This window comes from Kwoniella pini, chromosome 3 (assembly GCF_000512605.2).
Source record: "Kwoniella pini CBS 10737 chromosome 3, complete sequence".
Classification (NCBI taxonomy): Eukaryota; Fungi; Basidiomycota; class Tremellomycetes; order Tremellales; family Cryptococcaceae; genus Kwoniella; species Kwoniella pini.
This window is the reverse complement of record NC_091718.1, coordinates 2,113,531-2,136,103: the sequence shown is the minus strand read 5'-3', so window position 1 is coordinate 2,136,103 and position 22,573 is coordinate 2,113,531. Positions and strand designations below refer to the sequence as shown.

Genomic DNA, 22,573 nt, shown 5'->3' with positions numbered 1-22,573 from the left:
CGCTCAAAACTATGTGCCTAATCTTAAACAGAAAGCTAACAGATTTCACATTGCGCTCTATCCGCTGTCTATTTAGGCATCGCGTGGGCGCCGTTCAGATCTGCTGTAGCCGTATGCGCATTTTCGGAGATGGCCTAGTGAGCTGATGCGGCCCCGCGTCAGGAGATAAATGGCTTCGTTTAAGCGCACTATCTTTACGAGTTCGATCTGGTATAATAATAAATCAACATGCATGACGTTCACCTTGATATTTCCACTTCTGTAGACTAAATTGTCCTGCAAGATGTTTCGTTTATCGATATTGGTTGGTCTTCTACCTTTGTTAGCGGCAGCAACCCCTGCGCAACAGCCCCTCAGGCATACCTACTCGGAGTATCTATCAGGCAGCGATGAACCTAGACACCCACCTGCTGATAACAAACACTCTTCTCGTCCACCTGCTTACGGCTATGAGGACCCCATCAACGTAGAGTTCTACGCTAACGGTGACAGAGGCAAGCCCGCACCGTGTGAGTACTGCCTGACTTGTGATGGCACAATGGCTTACCTCTCCTGATTCAGGGCCACCTTATAATACTGAAGAAGCCTATTGGGGATTGAAGACATTTGCTCACACGCAGGTCAGTATTGCGTGCCTCAGTCTCGGTTGATCCCATACTGACCCTCCTGTAGCCAGTCAGATGCATGACCGTCGACAATAGCACACTTTACGACATCGCTATACTCGGGGCTCCTTTCGACACTGCTACCTCTTGGCGACCCGGTGCTCGGTTCGGACCTGGCGGTATCAGAAATGGAGCACAAAGGCTCGGAGGAGCGAATAGACTTTTGGGAAACAACCCGTTCTTGGATTACACGGTTGGTAAGTGCTTGGATGTCACCTAGAAAACCATCTCTCATCCATGCGATAGTGGACTGCGGTGATTCCAGAATGACATTCTACTCCAATGATCTGGCCTTGGCTACTCTTGAAGCCGATTACAGATCTCTGATCAACAGATCTATTGCCACCTCCTTCAGGAAGGATGAAGCCAGTCTCGCGCTGGACGGCCAACATCATCCTAGAGTGGTTATGCTTGGTGGGGACCACACGATCGTTCTTCCGGCTCTTCGGGCGTTGAACGAGGTCTACGGACCGGTGTCAGTGATTCACTTCGACAGTCATTGCGACTCTAGGCATCCAGACAAGGGTACCTTAACTCATGGTGTGCGTAACATGGAGCTCGTAGACAGTATGACAGTAAGCTGAACATATTGTAGGACTACTTCTACTTCGCTTGGAAGGAAGGCCTCATGAGCGAAACCAATATACACGCGGGGTAAGCTTCTCTGTACCTTTTATCAATTCCGCCCGATAACACATGTGTCTTAGCATCCGTTCGAATTGTGACATGCCCTCAGACATTGAAACAAACTTCTCGACTATACTCGCCGATGAGATTGAGGATATCGGATGGCAAGGTGTCGTTAGCAGACTGAAAGCACGTGTCGGAGACAGTCCTGTGTACCTCACCATCGATATTGATACTCTGGACCCAGCTTTTGCCGTGAGTTTATCCATTGATGACTACAAGTACGACAACTGAGCTCTCGTACAGCCCGCCACCGGAACGCCCGAGATCGGCGGTTGGACTACGCGGGAAATGATTAAGATCCTTCATGGACTGAAGGACTTGAAAATCGTTGGCGCTGACGTTGTCGAGGTTGCTCCAGCGTACGATGATCAGTGAGTCGTGTTTCAGTGTCTATACTTGCCCAGAGTCCAGGCTCACTTTAGGTACGCAGAGCCGAAACTACACAAATAGCCGCTGCTGGTTTGGTGTTCGAGCTCATTAGTATGATGACACTCACTCCAGTAGTCAAATAAGCGGTGAGAGACCTCGAGAATATACTGAACGGCAGAACGTGCTCCGATCGCGAGATCAGCTCTTCTCACCTCGGCGTGCGTGTCAGCCATTGGTCCGGGTCTCACCCCTCGAGACCAGTTTTCCTAGAAGTCAGTAAATATAGACCGGTATGCAATGCATTTCGTCTTAAGATCTCCGTTGCAATCTGATTGTATTGCCTTCTTGTCTGCAAGTGATTCGAAGTTCCAGGTACAACCAAAGAATGACCGCGATCATCAAGGTCAATAGGCATCTTGTCGCCCTGCCGGTTGTCGAATGAGATCGAAATGCGAAATCTCCGCCGTGACTACAAGCATAGTTCCAGGCGAATCCGAACAAGAACCCATCGAAATTGACAATTCTTGCGCTGTCGTCATCGCTGCGCCCTAGACTCTGACCAGTGATAGTGATCTTTCAACCCGGAGGAAATTGATATAGCCCTCTAGGTGTTGCTAACACGGTGCCGGATGTCGGCGAGAAGTACGATGCTCATTTCTGCTAGTTCTGGCCTGACGCACTACCTCGAGATCGATTTTTGTCGTCTTGACCCGGCCACAACCGCTAAAAACCATGGGATCGGTTCATGCTATTGCATCTTTAGCTCGTTCGAATTGTAAATATTGCACGTCATGTTATGCTATGACATATATGTGAAAAGCATCCAGGCAAAGTTATCGATCACGCAAGTGGTATTGATTAGTCACATCACACTCAATCGTCTGATCACGTCGTATCGTTCAATATATCGCCTATCATTCCAGATTTTGAATGATTATTCCAGATTTTAGGTCAGCAATCTCACCATTATTTATCATATCTAGGGGAATTGACGCAACCTCGTAAAATTTCGGCACTCCCCGCAAGACTAGTCGGCGATCTGTTGGTGAACTGTTTGTGGATCCTACCAGTTTTGGTTAGATCTTCTGACGTGATCAATCACAACATCGGAAAACCGAGATTATTTCAAAATGTGATAGTCGTGTTCATGTATGACACACCTTCACCGATTCGTATTAAATAGTCCATATTCGTAATTGATCTGCAGGATGACACCAAGCACAACCAAGCACAACCAAACGCCAAACGTCAATTCGTACTCGAGAAAATCACAATGCCTGTTGCAGTCCAAGAACGAAATCCAATTGAAACTATCAAATCTGCTTTGAGCAATGTCACTGTTTCCGAAACCCAAGAGCCGGTCGATTTGAGATCCTACTCTCATTTCGATGCTACCCCTAGTATCGGGACTGAGTTTCGGGCATATTCACCTGACGGGAAACCCACCTTGTCAGTGAGAGATATTTTAGGTAATGCGGAGCGAGAGAAGGCTTTGGGTCGGCTAGTGTGAGTCTAAGGATTCATCTCTTTGCATAGTGCAATCAAGGCTTATGTCGATATAGATCTGAGAGAGGTGTTGTCTTTTTCAGAGACGCTGTCATTTCTCCAGAAGAACAACTGAAATTAGTCGACGCTTTGGGCAAGCATGGAGGAAAGCCATCAACGAGTGGACTTCACGTTCATCCCTTGACGATGGGCGGTAGCGAATTCGGCGACGAAGTTAGCGTCATTTCCAATCAATTTGTCTTTGATAACAAGTACAAGCGAGATGATTTCACTGTATTGAAGAGGAGGTTCCATGCCGATCTTTGGGTAGGCTTTCAATCTATCTCTTCCGTATGGCTAGGGGTTTGTACGTCTTTTGCTGATTATCAAGCTCTATCATAGCATTCGGATATCACCTTTGAACCAGTTCCATCAGACTATGCATCCCTCCAAATCCGCGAACTGCCCAAAGTCGGAGGAGATACTTTATGGGCATCCGCATATGAAGCATATGATAGACTATCACCTGCCTACAAAACGCTTCTAGAAGGCTTGACAGCTACGCACACTGGCCAAGGATTTATAGATATCGCTAAGAGAAACAACGTCACTTTCCGGGAACCCAGAGGAGCGCCTGAGAATGTCGGTCAGAGTCTATCCACTATACACCCTGTGATTCGTACCAACCCCGTCACTGGCTGGAAAGGCCTTTTCGTAAATAGAGGTTTTACAAAGAGGATAAATGAGTTAACGCAGCATGAGTCTGATAATTTACTCGACTTCTTGTTTGAACACATCTCAGCAGTACGTTAAATCTTGTTTGATCTTACTTCTTCTCCGGCCATCAAGCTGATTGTTGTCGAGCAGAACCATGACCTACAAGTCAGATTCAGATGGGAGGAGAATAGCTTGGCTATCTGGGATAATCGATCTACATTCCGTGAGTACCTGAACTCTTGCTTTCACTACATCTACGTGCATCAAGCTGAGTCTCCCCCCACAGATTCTGCTACAGAAGACCTTGATGGAGATACAAGGGTTGGTACCCGATCGGTCAGCTTGGGTGAGAAGCCTTACTTAGATCCGAAATCGAAGGGCAGAAGAGAAGCTTTGCTTCAAATCTAAACGCTGTAATGCAAGCAGCATGAATGGATGTAAAGGAATGTACGATCAGAAATAGTTGTAGCATGAACCAGTGACACGACATGTGCATGAAAGATGTAACGAATTCAAACGATGCGTCACATGTTTTGAAATCCTGAACGTTATTTCGGTTCTCGGTATTAAACCGAGAAGATGTGAAATAGCAGCAGGTCTTGGCTGTCTCACTTTCCCGAGTCTAAATGAATGCGATTCACACCTGCAAATGAAGACTACAATGTCATTTCATATGATCAGCAAGTCACGGTCCAATCATATCGTCAACGCCCCTCCATTGAGAGTATCTCTACGTTCGGACAGATCCATAGACGCTCAAGTTTAACATGAATTTCGCTTATACTAATCAAGCTAGGAGATCGTCCAAAACTAAATTGCCTAGCAGCGGGAAATACGTCGCCTGTGAGTTGATGAACCTTATCTCCAAATACAAGGAAGCCAGCCTTCAAGGCCGGCCATACTGATATTGATATGTTGATTAACCAGATAGGTCTAAAGGAAATCCCAGACCAATCGTGGGACTACTCGATCCCTCCTCCACAACCGTAACCCCGCTCCGATTTCCCGACAATTCACCAGTCAGATCGCTCCACCACCTCATCGAAGAATGGGACAGATTCAATGAAACCCTTATACCTGGTACACCAGTCGAGAATATTAGTGATGTCGTTGTTTTAGCGCCCTTGAGGGGTCGGGATGTGATATGTGTGGGGAAGAACTATAAGGAGCACGCTGAGTGAGCATCCCGTTGCGTTGTAAAGATCACTTCCACATCCAATCACAATTTTAGGCTCTGCTTATCTTCTAAATATCAAATCGAGTTCTAATGTCCTTCCTTCTTGTGTGATAGAGAATTTCATAACAGTGGATATGATGCTAGTGATAACAAAGCTCAACCAGATTTTCCAGGTGAGTGATACAATATATCTAGCTCCTCCGTCAGCCCATCCAGCGGTTTTGCGCCTTTCCTACCTATCTTCGACGTGGCTAACACCTACATAGCTCGCTGACACTACCCATACTGTCATAGTTATTTTCACCAAAAGAGCATCGTCTATCATCGGCAATGGTGCTCACATCTACCCTCATCCAGCAGTCACGCAGTCGGTGGATTACGAGGGTGAACTAGCCATCATCGTCGGCAGGGGTGGTATTGGGATCAAGAGGGAAGATGCGTGGGATCACGTCTGGGGTGCGACTATTGTCAACGACGTGAGTCCCAGCTTCACTTTGCCTCTCGAACCAAGCGTAGACGAAACTCCCGAAAAAATACCCGTCAATTTCGTGTCATTCCAACCAATATCCCTTTAAATTGATTTTCTACCTTGACACAAAGAATATTCCTCGCATGATCGCCTGACTAATCTACGACCGACCTTAATCTCAGGTCACTGCTCGAGAAAGGCAGAAGAATCACAAACAATTTTACATCGGAAAGTCTCTTGACACTTTCTGTCCTATGGGGCCGTGGGCCGTACATAGTGAGTATCACAGGACATGATCTTGCTCCAGCTTAATTATGGCTTTCCAAACTCTCGATTTTGACTCTTTGATTTTCCAGAATCAGCTTTGGATTTCAAGAACATGCACCTTACCACTAAGCTAAACGACAATATTGTACAATCACAGAGCACCTCTGAACTCATATTTGACATCCCTACCCTCATTGAGACTTGTTCAATGGGTGTGACCCTCCAACCTGGAGATGTGATCGCTACGGGCACACCTGCAGGTGTGTGCCTATCTACTGGAGTATTCCTCAAAGACGGCGATGTGGTAGAAATTGAAATTACTGGTATTGGAAAATTGAAGAACAAGGTGGTTGATCGAGGACGAGCACCGGATTGCGTCCCAGTCAGGACGTCATAGGATTGACATATAATGATATTGGCTCCAGAACATGCATGAATTTAAGGCAATCCTTTGCAACGTAGTACGCATAAAGACCTGGAGGAAATATTGTACTCTTGCTGCTTACGACAACCCTCGTTTGCTCCAATGACGCCCGCAATTTGCTTGAAGCACACCATCTGTTTCCAGGTTATCATCTTGACAACCCCATGCATGATCACAGGACCTCTTGCCTTTTGTAGCCTATGAGTAGATAATGGCAGAACAGATGTAGTGTACATTACATTCTATTATTACATAAACAATTTCAACGTCATTCGAAAAAAAGACCCCACTCGCGATCGCGCAATTGGTGTTAGTATTACTTATCACCCTTCTTGAGAATCTGTCCCAACTATTATTTCCATATAAACAAGTATCAACCTCAAAATGGCTACTGCAGCTAGATTCCTCTCTTCTGCTCGATTAGCGAGACCTACTCTGACGGTAGGTCGACTAGCCGGTCTTTTGTCTGCTAATCAATCGAAGCTGATGATCCATCTTCAGGCCAACGTAGCTCGTCAATCCAGAGCTTATGCTACTGCTCCTGCTGCTGGAGGACCAAGTGAGCTTCAGCATGCCTTCTTGGTAGAAGTACAGTTACTGACAACCAAATAGATTATGGATTGATCCTTTCGCTTGCTGGTGTAGTGAGTAAGCGTTGCATGGAAGCGTACGAGGAGATCCTGATCGAAACTTTTCATTAGACCGGTATCGGAGCATACGCCTATTTGCAGTACAACCCTGGTGAGTGCCGTATCATGGCTATACGATAGCTGTAACTTTTCGATGTTGAAGTGAATCCTTTCCATAGCTGCCAAAGCAGAGATCTCCGCCAAAGCTCATGAATTAGAAGCAAAGGCTGAACGAAAAGTTAAAGGTGTTCAATCTGAAGTTGATGCTGCTGATCAAGGAACTGGATCTTACGCTGCTTTAATCAAGTGAGTCGCAAGGCATGCTCACTTGTCAAGCCTCGTCACTGACATGCCTGATCGAGTGATCAGAGACACATGGACACCATTCACCCTCACTAAAGTCGCTCCTTACAATCACAACTCTTCCATCTACACCTTCTCTTTCGGTGAGGATGGTCAAGACAAGGTGTCAGGAGCCGAAGTGGCCAGTGCATTGTTAGTCAGATCATTACAAGGCGAAGGCGAGCTTAAGGACGACAAAGAAAAGCCTGTCATCAGGTGAGCTATCTTGCTGACAGTGTCTGCTGCACTGTACTTCGCACTCAGGTAATGGATCAATTGAGAAGCTGACTGGTTCATTGGGCAGACCTTACACCCCTGTCTCTTCGAACGAACAGAAGGGATCCATCGACCTCTTGATCAAGGAGTACAAGGTGAGCTTAGCCATTTAGCATTACCACTCCTGGCGAAGATGCTCATCGTTTCTGATGCGATGCAACACCACTAATCACCATGTACGAATAGGACGGTAAACTTACCCCATTCATCTCTTCTCTCCAACCGGGACAACAACTTCTTTTCAAGGGTCCTATCCTCAAATTCAAATATGAACCCAATCAATTCGATAGAGGATTAGCCATCGCCGGTGGAAGTGGTATCACTCCTATGTATCAACTCATCACCCACTCCCTGAACATTCCCGATGACAAGACCAAGTGGACTTTGGTATTCTCGAATGTCACCGAGAAGGACATCTGTGAGTGTCAACACCGAAGGTGGACCTTTCGTGCAACGATCAGAGCAAGAGGGGAGCGCTGACATGGGATTACGCGTTGGTAGTACTTCGAAAAGAATGGGATAATCTAGCTAAACAACACCCTGATAGGCTTGAGGTGAAATATGTCCTTGACAAGGCTCCTTGGGGGTGGAAGGGTGAGTGACAGGACAGTGCTCCCTATACATCGTGCCCTTTCCGGCTGAGTTCAAGCAATCTCGGGCCTAGCCTGTGCCCTCTTTGTCGCCTGTAAGTTAATGTAGCTTACTTGGCATCTCCTCAGGTGAAACTGGTTTCGTTACGGCCTCTACTATCTCCAAGCTCTTCCCACGATCAACCGACTCCAACGAAAAGGTCAGAGCCTTCATTTGCGGTCCACCTCCTCAGGTCAAGTCTCTTGCTGGACCTAAAGACGGACCTAGACAAGGTGAACTGCAAGGTGCTTTCAAGGAGTTAGGATATACTGCAGATGAGGTCTTCAAATTCTAGACAATGGCATAAATTTAGCAGAGGCCGAGGTCGTTACGGAAGGGCAAGAGTAAGAGCGGTGTTACAGAATAGACAAGAATAGAGATCGGATAACCTAATCTAGATAATATGAACATTATGGTACCAGTCGTACATTCAGTATGTGAAGGAAGCGTTCCGACTAGAGCCATCGCTAAATTGCTGCAAGAGTTGGTCAGGATAGAAATCATGACCGTTGATGCGGTGTCTTGTTCTCGTACTCAAGTCGAAATAATATGATACGTGCTTCAGGCAGATTACTGGCTGCATTGACCACTGCAGGCTGAGTTATATCGTCTTCCAAGTGTAAAGACTGGTGGTGAAATCACAGCAAGGCCACCTTTGCAATTATGAGCGGCAAGATGTTGGGACCATACTCTAGGTCGTCAAGATGGTAACCACGATCTAAAGAACCTTGTAGACTCCATGAATCCGTAAGGAGGCAATGGTAATGGTGAATCTTGGAGTCACTTGTGATTTTATTGATTGTACAACAGCCAACGGTGATGGGGATGCTGACAAGACGGTACAAGTAATGAGGAATCTTCTACATTGAAGGGGTAGCGAGTCCCAAAGTGAAATGTATATTACGCTATCATTTTGGCCATACACGTCTGCATGTGCATCGCGATAAGCTTTTCATACATAACTTCGAGCAAAATAAAGCTTAGTGAACGGATCATATGGTGGACGGGTGTAGCTATCTCGTGGTCCGCTTAAACCGGGGTTTACCACGATATATCTGCATAAAATCGCGTAAAATAAGATGAACCACATGCTCACCATCTCATTAGCGAATTGACCTCTCGCATTCCACGCCGGGAACCATTTGTTTGTTGCTTATCGTACTAACCACATCTGACTCCAATACCCTGACACCAAGTCGCTTGACGGTGTTACAATTCCTATTTTTAGCTCTGACCAATCCAGCATGCTCATCCCGGTGAAATCGGCTCCATGCGGTCCTTCCGCTTATCGTTAATTTTTCGGTCGTCGATCAGCTTATCGAAGGACTCTGCCAAGTGATAGCGAAGCTTTATAAAGGTAAATTCAATAATAATGCTGTTAATGTCGTCTCTACAGGACGTTATTGTCCAAATACTAAAAAGAGATTCCATATATCAACATGGTCGAGCAAAGTAGTTCAGAATGGGACGACAAGAATTATCACTCAAGCATCCGAAGACCGGACGATTTGAACTACGATGTTCAGCCTTTAGATGAGGAAGCTGCTCTAGGGGAAGATGAGGTTGCTCATCGAAATCCCATTTTCCGCAAATTGAGCGGACTGTTCAACAAAGGTGTCGAAGCGAGAGGTATCGAGCGGGTTCCGGAGGAAGAAAGAGATGGGAAACATACTATTGGTTTATTGCTACTTTGGTGGAGTGTAAATATGGTGGTGTCTACCTTGCCTATTGGTGTAAGTCACAACAATTCCTATTTAGTTCAGCTGAACCTGCCGCAGACCTAGTTCGCCCGTGACCACGAGCTCATTTGCTTCTATACAGCTGCTCGCTCAAGCTTACTACACCCTCACATTCCACTCAGCTGTGGCTGCCATTGTCGTCTTTACTGCTCTGGGTGCAGCTTTCACCGCTTTCATTGCGACTTTGGGGCCAAAAACTGGTTTGAGAACAATGGTCATTACTCGTTATTCAGTGGGATATGTTGGGGCTACTATCTTCTCTTTCCTCAACATTCTTACTCAGCTAGGATTCAGCGTTACAGCTATCATTCTCGGTGGTCAAACTCTCACTAACGTGTCCAACGATAAATTGCCCTTGGAAGCGTCTATAGTAATCGTGGGAGTCTTGGCTTTAGTCTTGTGCTTCGTTGGCTATGAGGGTGGGTGTTCTTCCATATGTGATAGGCATCAAATCATTGACCTCACCTATAGCTATGCACTACTGGGAGCGTTACGCTTGGATTCTCCTCTTCATCTTCTACTGCTGTATGTGGGGTCTAGCTGGCCACAAAGGATTCGATATGGGGGCCCAGCAAGCTTTACAAGATACAGGCAAATCCTATGCCGGTGATTTCCTATCTTTCGGGGTGAGCCAAGTTCTGCTGTCTACAACCATGTAAATCTGCTCACCGACGTGACTGTCTTAGGGAATCGTCTTCTCGTCGGCATCTGGATGGGCACCTGTAGCAGCTGATTTCAACTGTCGACTTCCCTCCAATATTCGACCCTGGAAAGTCTTTATGCTCACTTGGTTTGGACTTATGGTACCCTTACTCTTCGTTGAAATCCTGAGTGCGGCTCTTATGACTGTTCCAGCATATGCTCAGGCTTTCGAGGATGGAGATGCTGGAGGTGTACTTGCAGCTGTATTTGAGCCATGGGGAGGCGGTGGTAAAGTGAGTGCATGGTCTAATGGCCTGTAATGACCACCGTTATTTTGATCCTTCGTATGGTACCATGCTGACACACCCTCAGTTCATACTCGTCGTCTTTGCTTTCAGTATCATATCCAACTGTATCCCCAATACATATTCCGCTGCTTTGTCGTGCCAGTGTCTCTTACCGGCTTTCCAGAAAATACCTAGAGCTCTTTGGACAATCCTTGTCTTTGTCATCTATAGTGCGTTGGGCAATCTTTGCACAAAAGTAATCCTCATCTCGGAGGAATATCGCTGAATGTTGCTTCCACCTATAGCTGTCGCTGCAGTCGCTGGTCGAGAACACTTCTCCGAGATCTTGTCGAATTTCTTAGCTATCCTGGGATATTGGGTCGCTTTCTTCGTTGTGGTCGTATTCGAAGAACATTACATCTTCCGATACTGGTTCCACAAACAAGGCATTAACTCTTCTGGACCCGCACGTGGATATGACCTCACAGCTTATGACAATTGGCGACGATTACCAGTTGGTGCAGCTGGAATTTTTGCATGTTGTTGTGGTGTTGGAGCCGCAGTCGTATCGATGGCTCAAGTATGGTATATCGGTCCGTTGGGAGCAGTGTTTGGGGAGTTCGGTGGAGATCTAGGTTTCGAAATGAGGTAAGTGACATGCTGATAGATCTTTTCGAGATTGGCCGAATGCTGACCTATGAAATAACAGTGCCGTTGTGACTGCGATAGTTTTCCCACCATTGAGGTACTTAGAATATCGCCTAATCGGCAGGTGATTGCATAATCAGTATTGCTATTCATGCAGTAGTAAGAATGGTCATGTATGATATGTTGTCTATGCGTTCGCTCTCAGGCAAATCAATTATGGCAAGCCATACGAGTGCTGCCTTAAACTGACTGGTGTCATAACAAATGCTATCGAATTGTTGCATGTACACATCGTTTTAAACAGGATACAAGTCTATCATGCCGTTCTACATAGACATGATTGGATATCGGAGTCAACAGTTTACCTGGGGCCTCTTCTAGCATCGAGAGCATTAGATCTGGCATGCGTGACCAAACGTATCCACTCTTTGACGTCTCTGCCATTTGTACCACTGTGAGAGATCACAGAAAGATGAGCATTCATCTTCGATAGGGGTCGGGATCTTAAGTTGAGGCACATACCGTAGAGCAATCGTATCCCCACCTCTCCTTGCATCGATCTTGAGGGTGAAAGCTGTCTCCTCTCTGCCCTGCTTTATCTGAACTTCATGAAGAGGTAAAGGCTGTAAATTGGCAATCAATAATGACAACTGCATGAACGTATCAGATAGAGATCCAGCTTACCATTCGATAGAGGTCAGTACCATCAAGCAAAGCAATGATGTCATTACACAGTACCATCGTCAACTTCCTCCCAGATTTCGACTTTGAGACTTTGCCTTCCTTGAGAAGTCTTCGTGGACCGAGGAAAGCTGTAGGCGCAGTGAGATCCAGTCGACTATACCGCAGACGAACCTTTAGCATCTGTTCTTCGCTTGTGAAAGTGACACGGGCTCTGTTTGAAAGACAAACTCGATTCAAAGGGGAAGCCGAATGTCACTCACCCTTCTCCGCCTATCCAGAGATTTTCACTCAATGCCTTCAGCCTTTCTTCTCCCTCGACTTCTCTGACACTTTCATTGATCTGGCCCACGATATTTTCTACCATGCCCAAGGCGTTCTCGACCCTAGGGAGATCTGTGTTAGGCTCCTCCGAGGGATCCAAGATATCAGTATAATGAATGATCTGTTTGATCAGAAGAGGATATCGCGTGATCCTTTGCACTATGTGCCAATTGTGAGTCAGCCCATCATACGACGCCTTTTCGGACACAATGATACAAGTGAGATGGGTCTGTAAAAGTCAAGACTTACTGGGACTCAGTAAGAAATGAGACAGATCCAGTCCTCGTACTGCGGGATTGTTTTCGCGGATTGACTATACGGCACGCGAAATCAGCCTGTTATACTTCGACAAGCTACGGCACGGTCTTGCCGTTGCAGGACGATCGCGGACGACCGTCAACTCACGCTCAACAGAGCAGACAATTCTGGATTTGTTTCTCGCAGAGTTTGTAGGAGTTTGATAGCTGCTGGCTGATTCACACAATACGTCTGCAGACACTCTGCTGGTCAGCTTAAATCACCGGGTACTGACCATGGTGGGCAAAACTTTGATTACTAACCGTGTATACTCCGGCGTTTGCGAGGTACTCTTCCAATATATCACCTATTCTGTCAATGTACAATCTGCAGCTTTTCTGTCTATCTTCCAACGAACTAAAGAAGGAGGTATTGAATAGAAGTATATCTTCAATGTTCGCAAATATAGTCTCTAGAGATTTCTCGTCGAGTAAAGGGATAAGCGCAGCGTAGAACACCTTTTAAGATATTTCATTTGCAAGATTAGCTACAGTGCTCATACGGGATTACCGCGTTTTTCTTCCTCTTCAAACGACTTGAAAGTGTATTACTTACCTCGACTATCAATTGTAAATCCCTACCATATCCACCTTCTGTAGCTATGAATTCGAAGATCGCTTCTTGCCTTTTCCTTTCCCGTTCACTCATTGTAGCTAATACAGAAGGCTCAACTAGACTACCCCATGTCTTGCCGAATTCACTCGTCGCCGTTGGGGTATCCGGTCTAGACACGTCAGTACTTTCTACTCTTGACATTGGTCCAGATATGCTAGGATGTTTTGCCGTATGATTGTGCTGATGAGTACCAGTATTCGTCTTCAATTTGTTGAAGAAGCCAGAGATCTTACCACCACCACCACTTCCTGATAAAGATAAAGATTGGGATGGAGTTGGTGATTGTGGTGTAATAGAGTCAGCGCTTGGGTTTGATGTATTGGGACCAGTCAATTGGGGGATGATGCTTTGGCTAGTGATGACTTGTTGCATAAGACTCTGGCTTCTTGATCTTCCGCCGGAATCCACTCGCAAAGTGTTTGGACGTTGTGGAGATTGTGATTGAGATTGAGCAAGGAAAGCTTCGTATCTTGCATACGCATCTTGGGGGATATCGGAAGGTCTGTGGCTAGTTATTGGTGAATCCGAGTTTAGTGCATCGGGGGGTACAGCAAGTAAGGATTTGGGCGATTTGAGTGGTGAAGTGGACTTGGGTACAGCAGGAGCTTTACGTCTTTTCTGACCTGGCACTCCGGGGGGTGGTCTTCGCCTCGATACGACTCTACCTGGTTTACCACCTGGTCCGGGTCTGGGAGGTGGTTCGCGCTTTATCTGCAACCCAGCTGCGGAAAGGATCTTATGCCTTTGCGCTTCACGCCTCTTACGCTCAGCTTCTTTCTCCTCATCCACCTCTGTGCCCACGTCTTCGTTTCCTTCATCATCTGACGCTTCTTCATCCGATGACCACCACGAAAGGACCGAGTCGTCTGATGACGACGCACCTTCATCATCGCTATCTGAGACAAGAGATGGTGAACCTCCCACAGACGACACGACTGACAACATCGATGTTGGTCGGGTGTGGTCGCGTTGGATCGAGAGGGCACGAGAGGTAGCTGTGGTGTCGTCAGTATAAGATTCTAGAGATGGAGGAGTGACGTCTAGGATAGGATCAGTCTTCTTCTCTATCTTGGGTTCCGTTGCTATTGAAACAAACGTTCACGGGTGTCAATCAGTGGGTCAAGAATTCGGATCAAATTTAGTATTCATTGTCATTCGGATTCACAAGGTTTCGTATTTTGGTATGATTGCAATGGTATATATGGAAAAGAAAAGAGTCAAATACAGTTTCAGCCTGTGTCGAAGCTTTTGGTAAACATATAATCGTATAGAGAAGGGAGGGGCAGCACGACTAACCTTGAATTTCTAAATAGCTTGCAGGTACTAAGAATATAACACCTGCTTTTTCCGTTTTCCACCAGTCTGGGTCTGACTTGTCTACTATCTCAATCACGTCACCTTCCATGAAGGGAAGTTGGTCTTCTTCACCACCTGGATAGTCGAACAGGGCTTTGGCACGAGTGACTGGGCAACAAATGAGGACATCAGTCAGCGTATTAACGGTTCGTGTAAACACCTATACTCACCATGCAATTCCTCGACATAATCCTTAGGGAACCAACCTTTACTGCCTTCTTTGACCAATGTGCCGTACCACCAGGCACTGGATGCATCTTTAGCTGGATGCGCTTCCAGTACGACGTCTTCCTTGAAGCTGATATCAACATCTCTGGTTCCGGCAAATTCGTACAAGGACCGGACACGAAGAGCTGTCAATACAGAGTGAGCTCGGCAAGACAGAGATACCGCACATTGGGATAGACAGGGTGACTTCACTTACTCTTGATGAGATCGAAATCATCCAGCTCTCCGACTTCGCCACTCTCCTTGACCTGTTCATATCCGTTGCTGGTGGGTTCATCCTCCTCCCTAGTAGGCTCAAGGGTAGAATCCTCAGCATGAGAAGCCGCTGGGTGTGACGAATCAGCCGCTAAGCCAGCATACCAATCTACGCTTTGTCTATTCGCGTTTCTAGTGGAGAAACTGTCATCCTCTTCTTCCCGCTGAGGTTGAGGAGGTGGTGAGACGGATCGAGGTCGATCATTGATGTGGGGAGGTGGAGCAGCATCACCGATAACCTTGCCTGTGGCTGGTGGTCCAGATTTATCGACAGTTTGAGTCTTTTTCAATCTTGCTCCGCCTTGAATAGCACTGAGTAAAGCGCCTCTAGATTGACCCGGATCGCCTCCGCCTAAGTTAGCCAGAGCAGCAGGAGCTTTCGGCGCAGCTGGCGCAGCTGGAGCAGCTGATCCTGGTCTCGACCCTGTCGGTGAGCCTGATCCTGTCGTACCTAGGATACTGCCAAATAGTGCTTGAGCGAGACCCTGTCTGCCTACTCGAGAAGAAAATGTTTCATCGTCGGAAGAATCATCCGAATCAGCCTCTTTCTCGTTGATATCTTCCCATTCAGGTTCACTGAGTGGAGAGCGGACGGCTGCTTTGACGGGAGGAGCAGCAGCAGCAGGTGGCGCTGGTGGTGGGGGTGGGGGAGGAGGTGCAGCAGCAGCAGGTTCAAGGGACTTGACAGCAGGAGATGAGGTACCGGATGTAGCTGCTTGTGGCTTGAAGAAAGGGTTAAATCCACCTGCTGCAGGAGCGGGCGAAGGTGTAGCTCCTGGCGCAGCTCCCGGTTTTCTAAAAGGATTGTACGAGGTGTCGGATGAGGCGGATGGTGCCGGTGGGGCAGGAGGTGGTGCTGGAGGACCCGAAGGCGGAACTGCAGCTGCCGATGCTTGGGGCAGACCAGGACTAGGGGCTTTACTCCTGTTCTGTCTAGCGGCCAACAAAGCCTCTTCTTGTTTTCTCTCCTCCTCTTCTTCCCGTTGAAGTGCTTCCAGCCTCGCTTTCCTATCAGCCCGAGCTTTGGCGGCAGCTTGTTCCTTCAGTCTGAGTTCTACCTCTTCTGGATCTGCCTCAGGTGGGGCTACAATTGTTGGCGCAGATGGGGCTGGAGGAGCAACAGGGGCAGAGCTGTGTCGAGACGAAGGTGGGACAGGTACAGCTTTATTTCGTGATGGTGGTGCAGGTGGAGGAGCGGCGGCTTTTTTCATAGCTGACTTGAGTGGTCCAGCTGGTGATGGAGGAGCAGCAGGTTTCTCCTCTTCGGTTGCAGGTCCACCAGCTTCAGCCAATCTCTTCCTTCTGGCTTCATCACGTGAAGCTTGTTCTGCTTCAGCTTGCTTGGATTTCTCTTCCGCTTCTTTCTTTTCTTTTTCCAATCGATCTTGAACACTAGTGTCGACCGAGTCTTCGGCTGGAGCTGATTCAACACCCAGTGCATGCAGTCGATCGTTGATGCGCTTTTGTGCTTGTTCTCTGATATATGCCTTGCGCTGCTCCGGAGTCATGTTCTTAGTCGATGGGGCAGCCGCCTGAGCCGGCGCTGGGGGTGGAGGTGGAGCAGACGTAGCAGCTACGACAGAGGCAGGTGGGGGAGCGGGGGGTGGTGCTCGAGAGGCAGGTGGGGATCTGGGTCGGTCTCGGTCGTATGAGCTTCTTCTATCCCTATCATACCGATCGTAATCCCTATCATCCCTTCTATCGCGATCGTATTGATCTCTATCGTCATATCGATCCCTCTCTCTGCTTCGATCTCGTTCGAAAGTTCCCCTATATCTATCGAAACCATCTCCTCCTCTATCTCGGTCTCTATCACGATCATCGTATCTACCGTGAGTCTGATTTCTCTCGTCTCTTCGCCTGACACCCGCTCGTTCCTCCATAGCTTTTTCCTCAGCCCTTCTCTCTTGTTTCCTTTCAATTTCAGGTAGTTTCTCATGCATGAGATAGAGCAACTCCCTTTCGAGTTCTCTTCTCTCTTTGTCCTTCTCAGCAGTACGTCTGCCTTTTGAAGTATATTCTATATCTTCTTGAATTCTTTTGACTCTATATTGCAAGGTTTCGATTTCTTCTTCCAATTCTTCATCCTCGATGCTCTTCTCAGCTGATTTTTCAAGGAGAGTGGATGTGCTCTCCAATTTCCTTCTGATGTCCTTCAAACCTGCATCAGGATCTTCACCAGCATAACGAACTGATTTCCTATCAAGGTGTCTTGAAGATGGTTTATAGGTGCTAGATCGATCGTCAGAATGCTTGTACATGAGAGCATCTTTCGAGTTGGAAGGCGGCGCAGGACTGCTAGATCCGTATCCTGGGGATGATGCATTGGATCGACTGGTTGCTTCGTGTCGGAGGAGATCCTTCATGAAGTTGACGGTAGTATCTATGTCTCTCATCGAAGCAGGGACAAGCTCTTCGGGTAGAACATCAGGGATGGTATTTCCATTGAGAGCTATGAAGGTTATCGCTCTAGCATGAGCGATTATCCAGTCATACGATGCCGAATAAGCTTACCGCGATATATCAAACCCATAGCAACGTGGAATTCTGGTAAATTCAGCTTGCCTCTATTATCTTTGTCAGAGAGGTTCCTGCGGAATCACGATCAAATGATCAGCTGAGCATGGTCATCATATAGTAAGCAGCCAAAAGACGTACCAGATCTTCATCAGATTGTCCTGATCCAAGCCACTCTGGCCAAAGACTTCTCTAGCCATCTCACCGGTAATAAAGCCATCACCTTTAGTGTCCCAAGCTCTGAAAATCTGATCATAATCCTTTTTCTCTTGTCGTGATAGTGTCCACGGTACCTTGGGTGTATTGACGGATGGATTTTGTAATAGCGATTGGAATGATTGGGTCAGAGGTTGTTGTGATTGAGGTTGATTGAACTGCGGCATACCGGAAGGAGCAAAGGGCTGGACAGAAAGACATACCATTAGGTACTTTAGCACGCTGATCATTCAGTCAGGTTTCATTAAACTCACCTGAGATATGTTTGAAGGCATGAAACTCTGCATCATCTGCTGTAACCTCGGATCGTGCGGTAATCCGGTCGCTTGAGGTTGTAATCTACCCATTCCTGTAGGTTGCGATAACATTCCGGTTGGTTGGGACATCATTCCGCCTCCTCCGCCAGGGTACCCAGTTTGTTGAGGTAGAAGACCACTAGCCCCTCCGCCTGGATATCCTGTCATTTGATGTGCGAGGTTGTTAGATCTGAACGATCCAGTTGATTGAGGTAATTGAGGTGGTTGATTAAGGAATGAATAGTTACCGCCTATACCGCCTTGACCTTGCATACCAGTTGGTTGAGGTCTTTGCTGTTGAGGTTGATAGCCAGTCTGCATTGGTTGTAGACCTCCTCCCGGAAAACCTGTCGGCTGAGATTGCATGTATGAAGGGTTGTTACCAAAGCCTTGACCAGGTGCACCGGTTTGCTGAGGTTGCTGAAAAGAAGGGTAGCCAAATTGCTGTTGCTGCCATTGGTTTGGCTGCATCTTGGGCAACGGGTTTTCTAGTGTTATGAGTGCGCTATCAGATGGTACAATTCAGGAATACAACGATATATATATAGTTAGATGATAAATGTGAATGAGAATGAAGACGATTAATGATACTCGTAACACGTATTAACTCTCTGTCCTGTCAATGACAACGATGTTAGGTAGTTAGGTATCAATCTAACCCTGAATGATATTATGGCGTTTAATCCGAGTGTGGCACATGGTGACCCCATACTATGACGTAGCACTGAACACTACTATTATTACTATATATATGTATACATATATATAATACATAGTGTCATGCATAAAGTGCAGAGATTCAGCGATGCAATCTATCAATGTGTCAATGCAATATGAGAAGATCAGAAGATACAAGAGTGATTTATGTATAAATTAGAATCCACCAAAGTTGAATCCAGAGCTATATGCCATAGGCTTGATATCGGGATGAGGAACAGCATCAAATTGGTGATACGATAATGTACCATTCGATTGCATTCGAACGTAAGCAGCCTGATCGATAAAGCATACAGTCAATAAGGTTGCAAGTGAAACTGAGACTTTGGAGTTGCCATCCGCCAGATATAAATTTACTCACCTTGTTACTGGTCGAATCACAGTAATTAGGACAACTGAACACCGTTATACACAGCCCATCATGCTCGATAGCGTATCCATCCGCTCTGACTTCATGAGATCGAATAACAGCCGTGATCTGATTCAATTCACACCATCGTCTAGTAACATCAGGTCCGAATCCTAATCCTACACCTCTTTTCGATGGTCCACGTCCGTTAGGTTCTTGTGGATCTGTCCACAGCATCTGTATAGCAAGTAATCAGTTTCCAAATTCTCACGCCGAGATTCTATGCAGCCCGTGACTCACCTCGCACATGATACCTTCCTGACCAGGTTGTCTACCGAATCGATCTATCTTTCGGACCTCATCTAGCGTGACTCCATCTTTGCTTACTGGTGGACCACCATGACAAACAAAAAATCTCCTCTTTCCCTCGGATAAGATAGCGGGTTTGGAGCCTTCGGATTTGGGTGATACAGGTAATTCTGAAGCAGATATGAGAACAGCAAGGGGTACTATAGGAATATATTCAGTGTTACATGACAGGTAAAAGTAAATAGTTCAGACTCACAAGATGTAAAGACATCCGCGAATAGCTTAAATGTCATTTCTCCCAATTTAGCTTTACATTCCCCTTCAAATCCATAAACCTTGTTCATATCTTTTACCCAGATGATGTTGACTTCATCAGCAATTTTCTGTGAATCCAGCCTAGAAATAACTCACCATTTGTCTCGTGATTACCACGATTTATGAAAACATATTCAGGGTATAGCCATTTGTAGGCGAAGACTGTCAACGCCACCTCTACGGACCAAGAACCCCGGTCGACGAGATCACCTATGTAAAGGGTGTCAGCAGAGAGCATAAGGTGGGATACAGGGCTGGTTTGGATTGACTCACCGTTAAAGATCATGTAGTGCGATTCGCTTGGATGTGTGGTCATATTAAGAAGATTGTGAACATCGAAGAATTGTCCGTGGGCTAAACAAAGAGGTCAGAAGTACTTCATAGATGATATCAGACTCACTATCACCGATGATATCACAAGTAACACCTTGCGGTATAGTGATCTCTACCAGGGTCTTTTCCTTCTCAATCACCCTCTTACATCCCAAAATGATTTCCCATGCTACCCTCTTTGGAACCTTCCCACCATTCTTGAAGCTTTCGATCATACTTTGTACAAACTCTTTGGTTGGCTTATATCGATCATTGGGATCTTGAGGAATGATGGGTAAAGGAAAGTCAGGGGAAGACGAGGTGTCTAATGCACATGCGCCGGATGCAAGGAGAGAGAGGCATTTGGAAGAAGCGGTTTCTGTATCCCCAACACTTATAGCCTGAGAGTCGGTAGCATATCAGTTGTGACTTCGATGCTGTGGGAGGATTGTAGGATGATAAACACACCTTCTCGAATTCGATCTTTCTTATCAATTTCACTGTCAATTGTAGCTGATCTCTTGCAGCCTTATTATTCGGGTCCGTAGAGATAGCTTTCTTGAAATCTGGTACGGCCTCTGTAGGTCGCAGAATAGCTAAATACGATTGACCCCGTCTGAAGTATGCTTTGGAGTAATTTGGGTTTATATCGATTGCCTTGGCTAAAGGGTTTCATATGTTAGCCTCTACATGCTAACTGCACTCAGGCGAAACAGAGTGTCACTTACTAGCATCAGCTATCGCAGCTCCATGTTCCTCCATCTTAGCTTTACTCATTGCCCGGTTATTCCAAAATGTACTGTCTTTGGGATTTAACGCGATAGCTTCAGTATACAGATCAATAGATTTATTGAAGTCTTTGGCTATATCAGATTACATGTCAGCTAATCCTACTTATTGGATATTGGATTGAATGGTGTACTTGATAGAAAGGCGTACCTCCAAAAGCTTTGTTTGCTTCTGCTTTCAATTCCAGAGCTTTTGCCCTGTCCTCCTCAGTAACGATTTTGTCGTCATCTACTTCTGGCTCCAATTCACCATCTGAGGATACTATATGATAGGTTTGTCAGCTCGAGTCGTACGAAATACATGGGTGAGGTTCTTAAACCTACGGGATAGCCCTGCTAAAGAAGTCGCTGACAGCACTGGTGAAGGAAATGGAGTGATATCATCATTTAGAGAGGAGGAAGAAGCGGTCGAAGATGATGAACCGCCGTTTGGTTCTAACCCATTGATGATTTCTGACAAGCTACTATGCAGCTCAGTATGATTCTGTGACATGTTGATCAGTTTGAGGAAGTCGAGTAACTGATCAGCGATATGACGGAAAGAATGAGTGGAATAAAGGAGAAAAGGAAGAGATTAACTTTTTTTTGGGTTGAATAAAAATGGGTTGATTCACGGCGATCATCATCACTCGTTCGACCGACGGAATCAAATCATAATACAAGTGGCATACTAAGCAGCTCAGTCTGAGATTATGACGCTCTTCTTTGCATTTCAGCTTGTCCAGTGCGACCTTGACATGGACAATCAGAACCCATGGTGATAACGGACCAGTGGGGTGGTAGTGGTACATTTGACTCTGTTGACCAATTCAGGTGATTGTGATACGGCGTAGACGACTGTCATGCTATCCTCGTAAATAATTAAGCTACCGGTCGCCACGAGCTGCTCCGGCTTACCTCATTTTCTACGACAGCATTCTAACGTGGAGTGTTGGGAACGCTTTTGTACAAGAGCGGTCTGTGTAATAACCTGATCTTGGTCAAATATCAAGGTATATCGCTGACCGAGTTTTCTCGCTTGGATGCCAAGTCACATCATTGCCACAATACACAATGGATGATGTTAACTCGTGATGGCTGGAGATAGTTCCTTTGCTGTCAATCGTGTGGATGTCGGTTATTATTCGTGCAGCAAGTCCATTTTGGGCACCTGATGAGGTCTCAGAGCATGCAATTGCATAATGTTGGAATTGCGAGACTAAGCTCAGCTTCTGATTCCTCTACATCGTGCCGTTCCTCTACATCGTGCCGAAGGCTGCTTGTACTTGGCTTTTAATCAGAAATGGATGAAGGGTTGTCCTGCCAGGATAAGCAACCAATTTGGACATGATCAAGAAAGTCTGGTCCCTTCGCTTAGACGTTAACACATGCTATCTGCTGATCCGAGGTACAATCTTACAGCGGATCAGAAGCCATCAGCAGCAGAGAGCGATCATCATGATAGCACCCGGCTTGTGACGTAACCACTCCATGACAAACTGTTGGTACTTTCTTCTGCACTTGATTCTATCACCTGATTACGGATATGACGCGAAGCTGAAC

At 46.3% G+C, this 22,573-nt stretch overlaps 7 protein-coding genes across 7 annotated transcripts; 5 read left to right on the top strand and 2 right to left on the bottom strand.

Annotated features, from left to right (window-relative positions):
* Positions 1-283: 283 nt before the first annotated feature.
* On the top strand, positions 284-1,867 carry I206_102993 (agmatinase; the record flags this gene model as incomplete). The annotated part of the gene is made up of 8 exons (XM_019155095.1): positions 284-509; positions 562-620; positions 673-862; positions 912-1,207; positions 1,261-1,319; positions 1,373-1,547; positions 1,599-1,726; positions 1,786-1,867. The coding sequence occupies 8 exons, from the start codon at positions 284-286 to the stop codon at positions 1,865-1,867; spliced, it is 1,215 nt and encodes a 404-aa protein (XP_019012498.1).
* Positions 1,868-2,997: 1,130 nt separating this feature from the next.
* I206_102992 (uncharacterized protein) lies at positions 2,998-4,334 on the top strand (the record flags this gene model as incomplete). Its single annotated transcript, XM_019155094.1, has 5 exons — positions 2,998-3,230; positions 3,287-3,536; positions 3,612-4,013; positions 4,077-4,149; positions 4,213-4,334. The coding sequence occupies 5 exons, from the start codon at positions 2,998-3,000 to the stop codon at positions 4,332-4,334; spliced, it is 1,080 nt and encodes a 359-aa protein (XP_019012497.1).
* Positions 4,335-4,693: 359 nt separating this feature from the next.
* Positions 4,694-6,236, top strand: I206_102991 (uncharacterized protein; the record flags this gene model as incomplete). Its single annotated transcript, XM_019155093.1, has 6 exons — positions 4,694-4,769; positions 4,854-5,103; positions 5,218-5,276; positions 5,398-5,579; positions 5,755-5,848; positions 5,929-6,236. 6 exons carry the CDS (start codon positions 4,694-4,696, stop codon positions 6,234-6,236), a joined length of 969 nt encoding a protein of 322 aa, XP_019012496.1.
* A 411-nt stretch (positions 6,237-6,647) lies between these two features.
* I206_102990 (uncharacterized protein) lies at positions 6,648-8,435 on the top strand (the record flags this gene model as incomplete). Its single annotated transcript, XM_019155092.1, has 10 exons — positions 6,648-6,704; positions 6,765-6,822; positions 6,876-6,907; positions 6,965-7,004; positions 7,072-7,198; positions 7,262-7,450; positions 7,539-7,605; positions 7,697-7,928; positions 8,012-8,104; positions 8,230-8,435. The coding sequence occupies 10 exons, from the start codon at positions 6,648-6,650 to the stop codon at positions 8,433-8,435; spliced, it is 1,101 nt and encodes a 366-aa protein (XP_019012495.1).
* A 1,144-nt stretch (positions 8,436-9,579) lies between these two features.
* On the top strand, positions 9,580-11,584 carry I206_102989 (uncharacterized protein; the record flags this gene model as incomplete). The annotated part of the gene is made up of 7 exons (XM_019155091.1): positions 9,580-9,873; positions 9,962-10,298; positions 10,351-10,505; positions 10,566-10,814; positions 10,894-11,038; positions 11,114-11,456; positions 11,518-11,584. 7 exons carry the CDS (start codon positions 9,580-9,582, stop codon positions 11,582-11,584), a joined length of 1,590 nt encoding a protein of 529 aa, XP_019012494.1.
* Positions 11,585-11,817: 233 nt separating this feature from the next.
* Positions 11,818-18,712, bottom strand: I206_102988 (uncharacterized protein; the record flags this gene model as incomplete). The annotated part of the gene is made up of 14 exons (XM_019155090.1): positions 11,818-11,908; positions 11,979-12,079; positions 12,141-12,294; positions 12,401-12,620; positions 12,711-12,774; positions 12,867-12,950; positions 13,022-13,216; positions 13,314-14,455; positions 14,670-14,837; positions 14,900-15,082; positions 15,154-17,664; positions 17,727-17,803; positions 17,871-18,130; positions 18,200-18,712. 14 exons carry the CDS (start codon positions 18,710-18,712, stop codon positions 11,818-11,820), a joined length of 5,763 nt encoding a protein of 1,920 aa, XP_019012493.1.
* A 402-nt stretch (positions 18,713-19,114) lies between these two features.
* Positions 19,115-21,524, bottom strand: I206_102987 (uncharacterized protein; the record flags this gene model as incomplete). Its single annotated transcript, XM_019155089.1, has 11 exons — positions 19,115-19,234; positions 19,320-19,544; positions 19,608-19,816; positions 19,873-19,962; positions 20,028-20,141; positions 20,205-20,285; positions 20,332-20,644; positions 20,712-20,905; positions 20,972-21,106; positions 21,183-21,293; positions 21,356-21,524. The coding sequence occupies 11 exons, from the start codon at positions 21,522-21,524 to the stop codon at positions 19,115-19,117; spliced, it is 1,761 nt and encodes a 586-aa protein (XP_019012492.1).
* Positions 21,525-22,573: the final 1,049 nt, after the last annotated feature.